Source organism: Entamoeba dispar, genomic scaffold, assembly GCF_000209125.1.
Source record: "Entamoeba dispar SAW760 scf_1105229460151 genomic scaffold, whole genome shotgun sequence".
In the NCBI taxonomy this organism is placed as follows: Eukaryota; Evosea; order Mastigamoebida; family Endamoebidae; genus Entamoeba; species Entamoeba dispar.
The window spans coordinates 45,482-59,378 of record NW_001854049.1 but is presented as its reverse complement, the minus strand read 5'-3'; the positions used below and the strand labels follow the sequence as shown (position 1 = coordinate 59,378).

Below are 13,897 nucleotides of genomic sequence, written 5' to 3'. Positions count from 1 at the left end.
TAATTGACAGAAATTGATTCAAACAAACTTTTAACTCTACATGAGTATTAGATGGTTGTTCCCAAACATCATTAATTGTTACAGAACGGCTTTGATCAATAATAGCATTCGTTAAAAACATACGATTTTGTGTTGCTTCCCAAATTAATACTCGTCCAGTGCTATCTATTATTTGGTATTTATATTCAAATGGCATATTTTTAATATCTAATTCTATTTTCCAATTGTTACTCGGAGTCCAATTCATCTTTGCTCCATGTTCCCATTCCCCAAGTTCTTGGCATGAACCAACAACAGCAACTGAATTCCCTGGAGTTGTTTTGTAATTAATATTAAACATAAACTTGGTCATTCTCTATCTGTTTTGAATTTTTTAGTTTTATTTTATTTTTTTGTTGTTTTTTCTCCTTTTCATTTCTGTGTTTTTTAGGGCATTTAATGCGGTTTTATTAAATAATTTATTTATGTTAACAAAGCTTTCTTATTTACTTCGATAGAAGTAAGCCGTGTTAAAGAAGTTTATTCTTTCAATCCTCAACACTATGAAAAAGCACAATAGCAGGCAAGTCGTAATTGATTATTTTTTGATTGATGAAGGTTTCTTTGTTAAGAAAACTTAATACATCTTTGAATTATTTCTAAATAACATATTTGTAGTTAATAGAATAATGAGAAATACACTCACTAACGATAAGGGATGTTAGTTAATAATAGAAATCAATAAAACAACAATAAAAATGAATAAATAATATAAAATTAATAAATCAAATCTGAAATAAGATAAAAATTATCATTAAATAATTGAGTAAGAACAAAATGAGTTGATAAAAATTAACATTGAAACAAATTTTTTTAGATATCAACTATGGCAATGTAACTAAGACTAAAAAGAATAAAGAATTAAACAATAAAATACAATTGAAAATTAAATCACAACTTATATTGACAAACAATGAATGAAACAGATTAAATAAAAGAAAGAAACTATAACAAAAAGTGTTATAAATTTATAACAAAAACAAATAAAATAATAAATGGGTATTTATTTAATTGAATGCTTAATAATCTTTATAAAATGGTAAAGATATAACATATGCTGTAAATATAAACAGTTTTTGGATTAATAATATTAATTTATTTATAATAATTTCATATCATTTACTAATATTGTACTCAAACTCTCTAAATGATCAGCAAAAGAAAAAACAATACAGTATTCTTTAAATAATATGAAAAAAGAAATGATTTAACTTGACCATGATAAAAATATGATAATTATGAGAAAAGAGAGTATACAAAAATAAAAAATTATAAAATAGTTATATAAAAAAAAGAAAGAATAGATAAGAAATTTAATACTAAAGTACAAAAAATCAGAAGATTCGTACATTCTAATAAAATAAATAGGTTAGTAGAAGTCTTACATCAAATGATAAAACAGTTTTATAAAATGATAAAATGGAAAAATTGATTTATGTTAAATCATTGAAACGATGATAATTAATTAACAAGAATGAATTATTAAATTAATTGAATAATAGTTATTATTCTAAAAGTAGTAATATTAAATGGAATATTAAATAGAATAAATAACAATGGAAATAGAATGGTATATTGAATAATATAAGTGAGCTAATAATTAATAAAATGAAATGAGAAAAATAAATAACAAAGTAAAGTTTACAAATACTCAAAGAATTGAAAATAAGATAAATCAATCTATATTTTAGAAATAAAGTAAATCAAAAGAAATAAAAAACAATATCAATAGTGATTGTCATCAACTTATAATTAATATAATCATTAAATCCCTTGAAAAATAAGATAGTATGATAGCCCAGAAAATATAAAACAAAGAATAAGAATATATATTTTCTATTGTATAAACTTAAATTAAAATGAACATACTTCATTAGTATATCAACTATAATAATATTAAAAGAAAAATATGACATTACTTTTTTAGTTGATTAATCAATTAAAAAAAAAGAATAGAAACATTTTTATAAATAGGATATTTAAGAAAATAGATTAATTGACATATTGGTCTAAAACAAGGATGGTATTAAATGATGATATAAAATCAAACAAGAGAAATTGTGATATGTATATGGAGTTAATGGTTTAATGTGAGAAAAATAATATTTATAGAATTGATGATATATCTAAATAAGAAAAACAATAGAAAAAGAAATTTAAAATTGCTTATGCTATTAAGTGTATATAAGGTGTAAAGTAAATATATAATAGTTACAATAAATAATCAATAACTAAACATTTAATAAAAGAAACGATCAAAATGATAAAGAAAATAATTGTAATATTATATAAAATGATTTCTATAGAAATAAAATATTTAATAGTGTAACCAATGAATAATATGATAAACCTTTTAGAATCTTAAATAATAGAAAAGAATTTAATTAACATTTATTAGATTACTTTGTTTTTTTTTAATAAACATCATTTCAAAATTTTCCGATTTAAAAATTAAATTTTATAGTCCTTTTATCAAAAAGATAATGTCAAAAACACCACAAGATAATGAAAAAAAAAGGAGCCATACCACTAAACAAAATGTCCAAATAGATGAGCTTAGTACTTGGGATGTTAAAGGAAAAAATCAACAAGTGATTACAGGATATAAAAAGAATGAAGAAATGAATAAAAAGATAATAGTAGTAACTGGAGATATTACTAAAATCCAAGCGGATGTTGTTGTGAATGCAGCAAATTCTTACCTAAGAGGAGGTGCTGGTGTTGATGGAGCTATTCATAGTGCAGCAGGTTATGAATTATATGATTATTTGCGTTCTCATTATAAACACTGTGACACTGGAGATTTTAAACCAAGTCCAGGGTTTAAAATGCCATGTAAAGAAATATTACATGGAGTAGGACCAATAGGTGAGAATGCTATTCAATTACAAAGAGTGTATGTCAGATGCTTGGAATATGTTAGATTAAAAGAATATAAAAGTATTGCATTTCCATGTATTTCAACAGGAATTTTTGGGTATAGTAATGAGAAGGCATGTCCAGTAGTATTAGAAGTAGTAAGAGATTGGTTAGAAGTTAATCCATTGTGGGATGGTAAAATTATTTTTTGTTGTTATAACTTAACAGACCTCAATATTTACTCTAAGTTCTTACCCTATTATTTCCCTACCACAGAGTTTGAGGATAATGAATCAAAAAATATTTCAGATGAAGTTGTTAAAGAAAAAATTAAATCAAATAATAAAGATCTTGAACAGGTAAAAATTAGTTGTGATCAAGACATAGATAAGAGTTTAAGACAAAGAATCAATATCAATAAAAAGATGTTTTATTATTTAGATATAAAAGATTATGATTTAACTGTCAAAGAACAAGAATTAGCTATTGAAGAACATTCAACATTATTTAAAGAAAAGTATGTTGAAGAAAGAAAAGATATTGAAGGGTTATATCAAGCAAAAGAGTTAATTTAAAATCTTAAAACAAACAATTAATTAACTGAACTTTTTTAAAATTTAAATAAATTTTTTTAATAGTTAAAATGAAGAATAAATGAATTAGTTGTTCCACTGATAGACTCTGACATAAACAAATTGAAAATGATTTTCTTTTTCAAATTCAAAACAATTTTCTGCATTAAAACAGTCAAAAAAGTGTTTTCCACTATATTTAACTGAATCAATAACACAGTCATTTGTTTTAATATCCCAACAACCTAATATATAGAATAATTCATCTTTCTCTTTTGGAAAAAATAAAAGATGGTGGTTTGTTTCACGTGGAGTAAAACAAATTTCTCCAGTTTTATTTGAATTTTTTAATGAAAACACAAACATTTGATTATCTTCAGGTACATAACTATTCATTCTTTGTGGAATTTTTGAATGAAATGAACCAAAAACATTACCAGAAGTAGAAGTAATAACAAACATAATATTTTTTTTGTCTTTAACAATTTTAAATAACATTTCACCAGTAACTTCATCATTTCTTTGGTACTCAACAATAAGGCTCAGTGACTTTAATTGTGTATATCTTTTTAGAAAATAAAAACTTTCAGGACTTTCTTTAAGTGTATTAATATAACCTTTAGATAATTGTTGTTGTAACTCTTCATTCTCTTTTTTTAATATTTCATTTTCTTTCTTTAATTCTTTATTCTCTTTTTTTAATATTTCATTCTCTTTCTTTAATTTTTCACCCATTTCAATTACGTTTTTGACTCTTTCATTTTCTTCAATAATTTTTTTTGAAGAACTTTCTTTTTTCAATTGTTTTGAACAATAACTACTATTCATACTTGTAATAGATATATGAATGGTTCTGAGAATTGAGTTATAACAAAATAAAATTATGAAAAGGAAAAATCAAATTCTTAAAAAAACTTTTAAAGAGAATTTCTTTCTCTTTTTTTTTTTTTAAAAATCAACGCCGAAACTTGTTTTTTCTTAATGTCAAATCAATACACTGTACTCCCACAAGTTCCTTATTACACACCAGTCCAACCAGAGTATTTTACTGTTCAACAACCACAGTTTGTCGTGGTTCAACCACCACCATTAGTTCAACCAATCCCTGAACAAATACCAAAAAAAGAAAATAATGATTGTCAAGGTGCAAGTATTCTTTTTGTCTTGGGGTTCTTTGTTTGTTTAACTTGGCCAGCTTGTTATTGTATTTATAAAAATTCATCTGATTCACTTGCTAAAGTATTTGCTAGAATCTCTTTCGTTTTTTCTATTCTTTATGTTTTATTTATTAGTGGTTTCATCGGTGTTTATATTGTACTGATTATCTCCATCTTCTCTAGTGTACCAGAAATGCCATAAACAACAAAACATCTTTAAATGATTTAAACGTATACTCAGTATTTGTACATTTATTTTTTATCATTATAAACAATAAGTTAATAGAGATTTCGTAATTTAGTATGAAAATAGATAATTTCCAGTTTATTTATAATTAAAAATTCTTTCATTTAGTGAATTTGAGTAAAAATATTTATATGATATTTGAGTTTTATGTACTAAACATTATATATTTACTATTATAATTTCAATTATTTATTGATTCGAAGGTAGCACGTCAGAGATACCACACAGAACCCTAAAATATTTCCATCCTTCGATTCCCACCAGTTATGGACTGGTTATGACGTTGCGTTTGGTTAGAAAAACATCTTACCCAATGCTGCAAGAATAGCAGTGTTTATTATGTACGATGACAGAATATCATTGACAATAAACGAATGGGTATTTATAAAGATGTTATTATTACTTGTTAGAATACAAGTATTATTTGATAATATAAGAAAGATTATCAAAAGAAAAGGGTCAAGTGGATGAGGCTAAAAGAATATTAGCCCAAAGTAATACAGTTGTAATTATATGCTCTCCTTAAAATAAGAAAATAAAGAAGAAATTTAAACCCATCGAAATTAAAAAGAAATTAAATAATGAATATTTAAATAATTGATGTCTAAAATACTCTATTCCACATCAAAAAAGAGAAAAGAAAATTCTCACAGTTCGACAACTAGAAGCAAAGAATAAGCCAAAAGTTGAAGAACAAATACATTTAAAGCGAAGGGACGGGATTAGTCTCCCCTGAGCAAGGAACAATAGACACAAGTTCTATTAATACTTAATTAACTACTTTTTATTTCAATTATTTATTTATTATCTTAATTAAATAGCATTCTCATTATTTTTTTATTAGTTTTTTTTTCAAATGTTAATTCTTGTAACATATTCTTATATGATAGTTGCCACATCCATTAATTCTCTGTGGTAGTGTAAATTTTCTTTTAATTTATATATTTTATGGATAATAATAAATATTAGTATTTTTGATTTAATGATTACAAAATTATTAAATAAATTTTTTTTTCTTTTAAATTCAAATAAAATGATATATATTAATATAATAATTGTCAAATGAAAATCCTATAATATTGCTAATTATTGGGTTAGTGGTAAAATTACATTAACTTTTGTAATTACTTATTCGTTGGACAGGTTTTATTCCTTTTTATAAGTGTTTTCGAATCTTTTGATGTGACCTTTGGTAAAACAACTTTTTTGTTTAAGACTATTGAGTATAACATAAAATATAAAAATTATAAAAGGAAAAAGTAAAATACACAAATTGTATGATTACTTAAAAACAAAGAGAAATGCATAAAGTGAATAAAATATGTATTATAAGAAATTTGTTTTCTTTAAAAATTAATTATGAGAAAATTCTTTTTTGAAGTAATAGGTTATTGATAAAATTATTAATGAATTTCAAAACTAGAACAATAGTTAGAGAATTAGTTTACTTAATTTAGTTAAGCAAAGTTCAAGTTAGTGTCTAAAATATTTAAATGGATATATCTTTAAAATTATACACAAATATTAATTGCAATGCTCAAAACATCCTATTTCAAAGCAGAAGTTGATGAAAAGCTTCCTTTTACTGTTTATGCACATAAATATTGCCAATTAATTGAAGAACCAGATAGGCCATTAATAAAGTATGTCTCTGTTTGTAATGATAAAACAGTAGAACTATCTCTATATGAATTTCATCATTTAGTAGATTCTTTAGGATATGCGTTTTATTCTATCGTTAATTTACAAAGAAAGGATGTTATTGGTATTTATTTACCTAATTGTGTTCAATTTATTATTTCTGAAGCATCTATTGAGACTTGTGGATTTATTATGATACCACTTAATCCAGCATATAAACCAGAACAACTTGAACGTTTGTTCAATAAAACAGAAGTAAAAATGGTTATCACAACAAAAGCACTTGTCCCAAATATTATTAAAGCTGATAAAACCATGAGAATTGTTATTGTAGATTCAACTAAAGAGGATATCATTAATTATTCTTCACAAAGAATGAATGTGTATTCATATAATGATTTAATCAAAGTTCCTCTAAATAAAGAATTTCTTGATAATCAACGAAATCAAATTAGTTCTGAAGATATATTGTTTTATGGATGTACATCAGGATCAACTGGAGAACCAAAAATTTGTGTTTATACTAATCGTGCTTTTATTGGAAATATTTGTTCTAATCAATCATTTGTCCCAGTTGAAAATAGAATAACTTTGAGTATTGCTCCATTATATACAACTACAGGACACATTGTTGTTTCGTTTGTAATAACAAAAGGTTATTATTACATCTTTTTAGATAAGTTTGATGTTGAAAAAATATTCCAAATTATTGAAGAAGATCATGTCACTAGTACAGGTGGAGCACCATCTGCTTTTATGGCTTTAATGAAACATCCAAATAGGACAAAGTATAATCTAAGTTCATTGAAAGAAGTTACTATTGGTGGAGCTATAGCTTCTAATGAATTAACTGAATCAGTAAAAAAAGTATTTAATTTACAATATGTTTGTAGTGGGTTTGGAATGACAGAAACATGTGGTATTGTTTATAAAATGCCTGCAAAATCAACAGGATATAGTGCAAAATTAACTAAGAATTATGAAATTCGAGTTGTTGACCATGAAACAAGAGAGGTTTTACCTGTTGGGATTGCAGGAGAACTTGAAATAAAATCTCCATTTATACTAAAAGAATATCTAAATAATCCAGGAGCTAATAAACAAGCATTCACTAATGATGGATGGTTTAGAACTGGAGATGAAGCAGTCCTTGATGCTGATAAATTTTTAAGAATTACTGGAAGAGTCAAAGATATGATAATTAGAGGTGGACATAATATTTGGCCAGCAGAAATATGTGATATTATGATTGCTCATCCAAAAATTCAAGAAGCTGCTGTGATTGGTATACCTGATAAGATTCAAGGAGAAACACTTGTTGCATTTGTTATAGTAAAAAGTGGATCTTCATTTACTAACTTAGAGATGGAAATAAAAGAATATTTAGCTGATAAATTAGTTCCATTCAGTATTCCAACATACATCTTTCAATTACAAGACATGCCAAGAACTTCTTTTGGTAAAGTATATATTCCAAAATTAAAAGAAATAGTGAAGGATTTAATTAAAAAGAGATGGGAAACACTTATTCAAGAAAATAATGATCCTCCTATAACAGAAGTTGGAAAAGAGATGGCTAATATTTGGAGTGAATTTTTTGATATTCCTGTTGGTGCATTATCAAGAAAGAGTAATTTTTATGATTTAGGAGGTGATTCTTTTGTTGGAGCACAAACTGTAGCAATTGTTAGAAAATATATACCAAATGCACCATTTAATTTATTGTCATTAAAATTTAATCTTGGGGATATCGAAGATTATGTCTCTAATCCAACATTATGTTCTAATGAAAATGAAGAATTAACTAAAGATTTAAACTGGATCCAACGAGCCAATGTACATGAATTATTTAAAAAAGTTGTAGAATCAACTAACGAAAATATTAAAAGAGATAGTGCTATTGTAACTGGTGCAACAGGGTATCTTGGACTATACATAACACTAGAACTTTGCAAAAGAAGTGATATTAAAAAAGTGTATTGTGTTGGTAGAAGTTCTAATAAAAATGAACTAATTAAGAAAATGAGATTAATGTTGAGAAAAACTGAAAAGGAATGGAATGATAAAATTGAAATGGTTGTTGGTGATATTTCTAAAGAAGATTTTGGAATTGAAGATTTAAAGAAAAAAGAAATGAAAAGTAATAGTAAAATATTAATTAATTGTGCTGCTGTTGTTAATTGGACAAAAACATATAACCAATTAAAATTAACTAATGCATTTGGCGTATTAAATGTAATTAACTTTGCAGGTCAGGGTATGAATATTTGTCAAATATCTACAATTGGAGCAGCTCTTAATAAAGATGAAAGTATTTCTAATAATATTCCATTAAATGCATTCGGGTATGTTCAATCTAAATGGATGGGAGAACAAATTTGTAAAAGGGGGATTGAAGAAGGATATAAAATTAATGTAATGAGACCTTCTTTTGTTGTATCAGATTCAAAGACTGGAATATGTAATACAGACGATTTTATTTATAAAATGATTCGTCTTAGTATTAAAAATAATATCGGATTAATTGGCCCATCATTCCCAATGACACCTGTAGATAAATTAGCAGAATGTATTGTTAATAATATGTATAAACAAAAGATTATAATCAATTTGATTCCAACAACAAACGTTTCAACTGAAAATATATTTTCTATTTGTAAACTGTTAAATATGAAAATAACTTTAGTCGATGAAACTGAATGGAAGAAAAAAGTAACTGATTATGCTCAGAATGGTGATAAAGAAGCAATGCAATTATTAGCATCTTTAAATGTTCTTGATCTAAAAGGAATAATAGAATCAAAATTCTTTACATCTAATCCTAAAGAAAATATTCTTGATTTTACAAATGATTTTATCAAAATAAATCTTAAAAAATTACAAAATGTAGGATTCTTTAATGAAGATGGATGCTCATTACTGTCAAGATCTAATTGATTATTATTTACTTAATTCATAATCTAGTTTTTTCCTGTACTCTATTTAGAATCCTCTAAATTGAGTTTGAGTAATTATTGTTAAAAAGATAAAAAAAACATAAAAGAAGGTGATAATAAAAAGAGTATACATACTATATTAAAAATAACAATAAATAACGAATAAAACATTACAAATTCTTTTTTATGTTTAAAGACTGATTTATAAATAATAAAATAGTTCTCAGTGATAAATTAACATCTTAATAATTCATATTAATTTGTTTTCTATCTTTCTACTAAGTTATTTTTTTCGTTATTAAATAAAAAATATCTTTGTGTCTTTAAATATTATTGACATAACAACAAATTTGTATATTATAGATTTTATGATTATTAATAAAAAAAGGATAGAAACTTAGAAATAAATCAATGAAATGAAAAATAATTGACAAAAGAATAATAAATTTATAAAAATAACAAAAATAGAGTGTTTCAATGAAAGAAGCTCAAAAAGAAGAAATCATTTAATAATTGATTCTAATCAATATAACAACTTATTTTTTAATTTTTAAAAAATATTTTTTTATTTCAAAAGTTTAATTTAAAAGATAAAGAGCTATTTATTAATTTTTGTAATATATAACAAAGAGATAAATTAAATGTTATTTAAATTTTCTTTTAGAGAGAGACAGTTTATGTACTAAAAAAAATAATTTTAAAAAGAGTTCAATTCTTATGAAATGCACATTATGTCAAAATATCACTGATTCATTTGCTATTGGAGAATGTGACCATAGCTTTATTTGTTGTTTTTGTTCATTTAAAAGACGTTTTTTTGATAAAGACATGGCTTGTCCACTATGTAATAAACAAAATACAATTGTCTTCTTTGATACTAATTTTATTCCTTACTCACAACTTATAATAAATACACCAATTTATTCATTTCAAGAATTAGGAATTCGTACAAATAATAGAGAAATTTCAGATACACTTACTTCTTGGATTTCAAATAAATGTCCAGTTTGTAAACAAGTTTTCATTAATACAGAAAATTTTAAAAAACATTTAGAAATTAATCAAAACAACAATTGTTTTTATTCTAGTAACAATGGACTTTATTCATTTATTATTCCAAAAAACCTTTTTCAAAGTCAAATAGAGCCCCAACTCAAACGAAGTCACTCTAATCAAATAACAAGAAAAAGTTTATCTTTTGAAATTGAAACAGATAAAAATAAAGAAAAAAAACCTAAAAAAATTCATGATACTTTTAATGAGTTACAAACCAAAAAATTATCTCTTAATACTAATTTATTAGACTCTTCACAAAAAGAATTCTCCAATAATTGTTTAGATGAACAAAACTATATTAAAGAGCATTTTAAAGATATTTATTTTACTCTTAGTTCATGTTTTGAATTATATAGACAAAAGAAAATAGATGGAAGAGCTTTAATTCTAATAACATTAAGTTTAATGAAAAAATGTCTTCATTCAAAAGAATTAGTACAACTAGAACAATTTATGAATTTCCCTACACAAAAGAATAAACTCTTAAACTCTGTTTTAATAGAATTTTGTAATAAAGATGAAATGACAGAACTCCAAAGTATTTTAGACAATGAAAAAAAGCTGATTAAAATAATTAAGCAAAGGTCATTAAAAATTAATGAAGTTGTTCAGAGTAAATTAAATTCTATTTGACTATAACTGATTAACTTTTTCTTTTCAATTCAAAAAGTAAAAAAACTGTTTCTTGAAGTGAATTATATAATAATTTCTCATAATTCATTTTGAAAATTTTAGATAATTATTAAAAAAATGGAAATATCTTCAAGATGTATTAAAAATTGATTTATATATTAGAACAAATCAAATTCTGCCGACTTAATTTAAAAAGGTAAAAAAAAGAACAATAAAATAATACGTGATATAACTAAGACTTATAAAAATCATATAAATATTGATTTATAGAAAAAATAATAACAAAGACAAAATAGAATAAGTATTAGAGACATTGTTAAAGAGTGAGAAAGAAAATAGGAGATTGATGGGTACAAGAACTAATAATTAGTTGTATTATTATTTGAAGTACCTTAATGGAATACTTTTTTCTAAAGAGTCTTTCCAATTATTTGACTGTTTAAAACGACACAATGTTTCAAATACATGGTTTGTTGCCATGACTATATTTTTCATTGAAGAAATATTTTCTTCAATTGGAAGTTTGAGAGTTCTTAAATGAAGTGTTTCTGCTTTTTGTTGTGAAATTCCTTTGTGTTGTTTATGATCAACAAACCCACCAATGATAAAAATATCATTTTCATTAATATCCTTTAATGACTCTGAACTTTCAGAAGTTAGATATAGTGGGCGATGTAAAGCATTAATGAATTGGTTAATTGTCTTATCAGTGAAAGTGATTAACCTCCATTGTGGTGTATTGGGATGTTTGTCAATATATTTTTTAAGAGATGGTCCAATACCACAAATGATAAGTTCAAATGGATGTTCTTGTTTATGATTAAATGAATAAATCATCTCAATTTCTTTAAACAAAGATTTGATATCTTTTTCTTCCATAAATTCTTCATAGTCACAGTCAATAAATACCTTTCCAGTACATACTATATCTTTAACATCTCTTTTTTTCTTTCTATAGGGAATTTTAATATTTTCTTCTGGATGTTCTGATGCCTCTTTTTTAATTGTTTTGATTCTTTCCTTTTTCTCTTTTCGTTTTAATTGTCTTCTTTCGTTTTGACGTTCTTTCTTTTCTTCTAAATATTTAATTTTTTTAAGTTTTTTTTCTTCTTTTTTCTGAGACTTAAGTTGTTTGACAAATTCATCATCAATTACACTATGATCTTCATTTAATCCTTTCCTTGAATCTTCCATTATTTCTTCTTAGATTTTTTCTTATTTCATAATCTTAAACTCTAAAATTATTAATAATTAAACTATTTTTTAACAATAAAAAATATGATTTATTATTTTGTTAAATATTTAACGAATTGCTCTTTAGTTAATGAAGTTCCTTCAGCTACTTCTTTAAGTAATTCTATATTCTTTACAAGACCGAGTTTTAGAGCATTTACCATCACAGCTAATTCTTCTCCTTCAATAGAACCACTATTGTCTTCATCAACTAATCTGAAGAATAATTCATAACACTGATTTTTATCTAAACAATGTGACTTACCACAAAGATCATTTAGTAAAGAGACTAATCTACCAAACATATTTACATCAGTTTTAGTAAATTTATCATCAACAGCAATTAATGTGAATATAATTTCATCTGATTTCTTCACACCAATTCCATCAGTAAACCTAAATTTCAAATAGTTTGAGAATTCTTGTTTTGTCATGAAATCTTTTTTACCTTTAATCCATTTATTGAACAACGTCTCATAATGAGAAGCATAATGAAGGTTCATGTATTCAGGTTTTACAACGTATGTAATAAATTCATATTCACTTAATGTAGTTCCTTTACCTTTGCTGTCACAATAATTAATAAGTTTTTGAAATATAGTATCATATTGGTTCAATACTTTGAAATCATATGACTTTAACTTCCTTAATGCATAAACTAAATCATCACGTTCAACGTATCCTTGACACTTTCTATCAGTTCCTCTTGACAACTTTATAAAAACTGCAATAATAATATCAACTTGTATTTTAAAGAAACCTTTTTGAGTATGGATACTATAACAATAAAATAAATGAAGAAATTCCTCATATGATAATAGCCCATCATTATCAACATCACATAACATACACAAGAAAATGCACAATTCTTTATCAGCATCTTCTTCAATACTTAGAAGATTATAAATATATTTATTCAATACATCAAATGATATCTTACCTGTCCGGTTAGTGTCTAATGAATAAAAAGCAAATCTGGTTCCAAATGAAGATTTTAATACAGACATCTTTTAGTTAAATTTTTAAGATCTTCTTAATTTAACTTGTTTTTGTATCAGAAATTTCCCGATACTTTACTATTAATGTTAAAAGAATGAGGAATCAAATAACTAATTTTATTAATTTTTCATAAATTTTTAGTTTTATATAATTTTATTGAATTTATTTACATTCTAATTTATGACAAACAGAATAATTTCATACAACTAATTATATGATAATTAAAACACATCCTTTTCTTTATTTTATAAATAATAATTGATTTTATTGTATTAGTAAATTTAATGATAATTGTTTCAGTTAATTTAAATCAGAAAATGTTTAACTCACTATTAAAAAGACTTTAATTATCTTTTAACAGAGTCTTATTCCATATTCAAACTTTTCTTATATTTGAATGATTTTATTAACAAAAAAATAAGTTATTAAAATTTTAACTTAACTAGTAGAATACAAATACATAAGTATAGTCTTCTTTAAGTAGTATAATAGTTATAATTTTATAAATAAAGGAGTTATTATTAA

General features: G+C 24.2%; 8 protein-coding genes across 8 annotated transcripts in view, besides 26 other annotated features; 4 read left to right on the top strand and 4 right to left on the bottom strand.

Moving 5' to 3' along the window:
• EDI_252820 (uncharacterized protein) overlaps positions 1-352 on the bottom strand; it is a gene marked incomplete at both ends in the record, with an annotated part of 552 nt that extends 200 nt beyond the window's left edge. The window contains one exon of the mRNA XM_001733305.1: positions 1-352. This exon is cut by the window's left edge and continues 200 nt beyond it. Within this exon, the coding sequence (XP_001733357.1) occupies positions 1-352 (352 nt within the window).
• Positions 353-369: 17 nt separating this feature from the next.
• Positions 370-428: a microsatellite.
• A 16-nt stretch (positions 429-444) lies between these two features.
• Positions 445-466: a sequence feature (AT_rich).
• A 253-nt stretch (positions 467-719) lies between these two features.
• Positions 720-847: a microsatellite.
• Positions 848-999: 152 nt separating this feature from the next.
• Positions 1,000-1,036: a sequence feature (AT_rich).
• Positions 1,037-1,119: 83 nt separating this feature from the next.
• Positions 1,120-1,150: a sequence feature (AT_rich).
• A 146-nt stretch (positions 1,151-1,296) lies between these two features.
• Positions 1,297-1,333: a sequence feature (AT_rich).
• A 226-nt stretch (positions 1,334-1,559) lies between these two features.
• Positions 1,560-1,757: a microsatellite.
• A 551-nt stretch (positions 1,758-2,308) lies between these two features.
• Positions 2,309-2,362: a sequence feature (AT_rich).
• Positions 2,363-2,481: 119 nt separating this feature from the next.
• Positions 2,482-2,502: a sequence feature (AT_rich).
• A 20-nt stretch (positions 2,503-2,522) lies between these two features.
• On the top strand, positions 2,523-3,473 carry EDI_252810 (MACRO domain-containing protein, putative; the record flags this gene model as incomplete). Its single annotated transcript, XM_001736877.1, has 1 exon — positions 2,523-3,473. One exon carries the CDS (start codon positions 2,523-2,525, stop codon positions 3,471-3,473), a length of 951 nt encoding a protein of 316 aa, XP_001736929.1.
• Positions 3,474-3,504: 31 nt separating this feature from the next.
• Positions 3,505-3,543: a sequence feature (AT_rich).
• Positions 3,544-3,557: 14 nt separating this feature from the next.
• EDI_252800 (uncharacterized protein) lies at positions 3,558-4,298 on the bottom strand (the record flags this gene model as incomplete). Its single annotated transcript, XM_001736876.1, has 1 exon — positions 3,558-4,298. One exon carries the CDS (start codon positions 4,296-4,298, stop codon positions 3,558-3,560), a length of 741 nt encoding a protein of 246 aa, XP_001736928.1.
• Positions 4,117-4,198: a microsatellite.
• A 153-nt stretch (positions 4,299-4,451) lies between the features above and the next one.
• EDI_252790 (uncharacterized protein) lies at positions 4,452-4,924 on the top strand (the record flags this gene model as incomplete). Its single annotated transcript, XM_001736875.1, has 2 exons — positions 4,452-4,784; positions 4,811-4,924. 2 exons carry the CDS (start codon positions 4,452-4,454, stop codon positions 4,922-4,924), a joined length of 447 nt encoding a protein of 148 aa, XP_001736927.1.
• Positions 4,925-5,032: 108 nt separating this feature from the next.
• Positions 5,033-5,068: a sequence feature (AT_rich).
• Positions 5,069-5,662: a repeat region.
• A 3-nt stretch (positions 5,663-5,665) lies between these two features.
• Positions 5,666-5,694: a sequence feature (AT_rich).
• A 101-nt stretch (positions 5,695-5,795) lies between these two features.
• Positions 5,796-5,931: a sequence feature (AT_rich).
• Positions 5,932-6,104: 173 nt separating this feature from the next.
• Positions 6,105-6,126: a sequence feature (AT_rich).
• Positions 6,127-6,407: 281 nt separating this feature from the next.
• Positions 6,408-9,452, top strand: EDI_252780 (4-coumarate--CoA ligase, putative; the record flags this gene model as incomplete). The annotated part of the gene is made up of 1 exon (XM_001736874.1): positions 6,408-9,452. The coding sequence occupies one exon, from the start codon at positions 6,408-6,410 to the stop codon at positions 9,450-9,452; it is 3,045 nt and encodes a 1,014-aa protein (XP_001736926.1).
• A 376-nt stretch (positions 9,453-9,828) lies between these two features.
• Positions 9,829-9,920: a microsatellite.
• A 67-nt stretch (positions 9,921-9,987) lies between these two features.
• Positions 9,988-10,108: a sequence feature (AT_rich).
• A 26-nt stretch (positions 10,109-10,134) lies between these two features.
• Positions 10,135-10,155: a sequence feature (AT_rich).
• Positions 10,156-10,168: 13 nt separating this feature from the next.
• EDI_252770 (uncharacterized protein) lies at positions 10,169-11,140 on the top strand (the record flags this gene model as incomplete). Its single annotated transcript, XM_001736873.1, has 1 exon — positions 10,169-11,140. One exon carries the CDS (start codon positions 10,169-10,171, stop codon positions 11,138-11,140), a length of 972 nt encoding a protein of 323 aa, XP_001736925.1.
• A 60-nt stretch (positions 11,141-11,200) lies between these two features.
• Positions 11,201-11,259: a sequence feature (AT_rich).
• Positions 11,260-11,379: 120 nt separating this feature from the next.
• Positions 11,380-11,422: a sequence feature (AT_rich).
• Positions 11,423-11,518: 96 nt separating this feature from the next.
• Positions 11,519-12,334, bottom strand: EDI_252760 (RNA (guanine-9-) methyltransferase domain containing protein, putative; the record flags this gene model as incomplete). The annotated part of the gene is made up of 1 exon (XM_001736872.1): positions 11,519-12,334. One exon carries the CDS (start codon positions 12,332-12,334, stop codon positions 11,519-11,521), a length of 816 nt encoding a protein of 271 aa, XP_001736924.1.
• Positions 12,135-12,258: a microsatellite.
• Positions 12,335-12,376: 42 nt separating the features above from the next.
• Positions 12,377-12,446: a sequence feature (AT_rich).
• On the bottom strand, positions 12,427-13,380 carry EDI_252750 (uncharacterized protein; the record flags this gene model as incomplete). Its single annotated transcript, XM_001736871.1, has 1 exon — positions 12,427-13,380. The coding sequence occupies one exon, from the start codon at positions 13,378-13,380 to the stop codon at positions 12,427-12,429; it is 954 nt and encodes a 317-aa protein (XP_001736923.1).
• Positions 13,381-13,483: 103 nt separating this feature from the next.
• Positions 13,484-13,541: a sequence feature (AT_rich).
• A 70-nt stretch (positions 13,542-13,611) lies between these two features.
• Positions 13,612-13,658: a sequence feature (AT_rich).
• A 114-nt stretch (positions 13,659-13,772) lies between these two features.
• Positions 13,773-13,809: a sequence feature (AT_rich).
• The last annotated feature ends 88 nt before the right edge of the window (positions 13,810-13,897 follow it).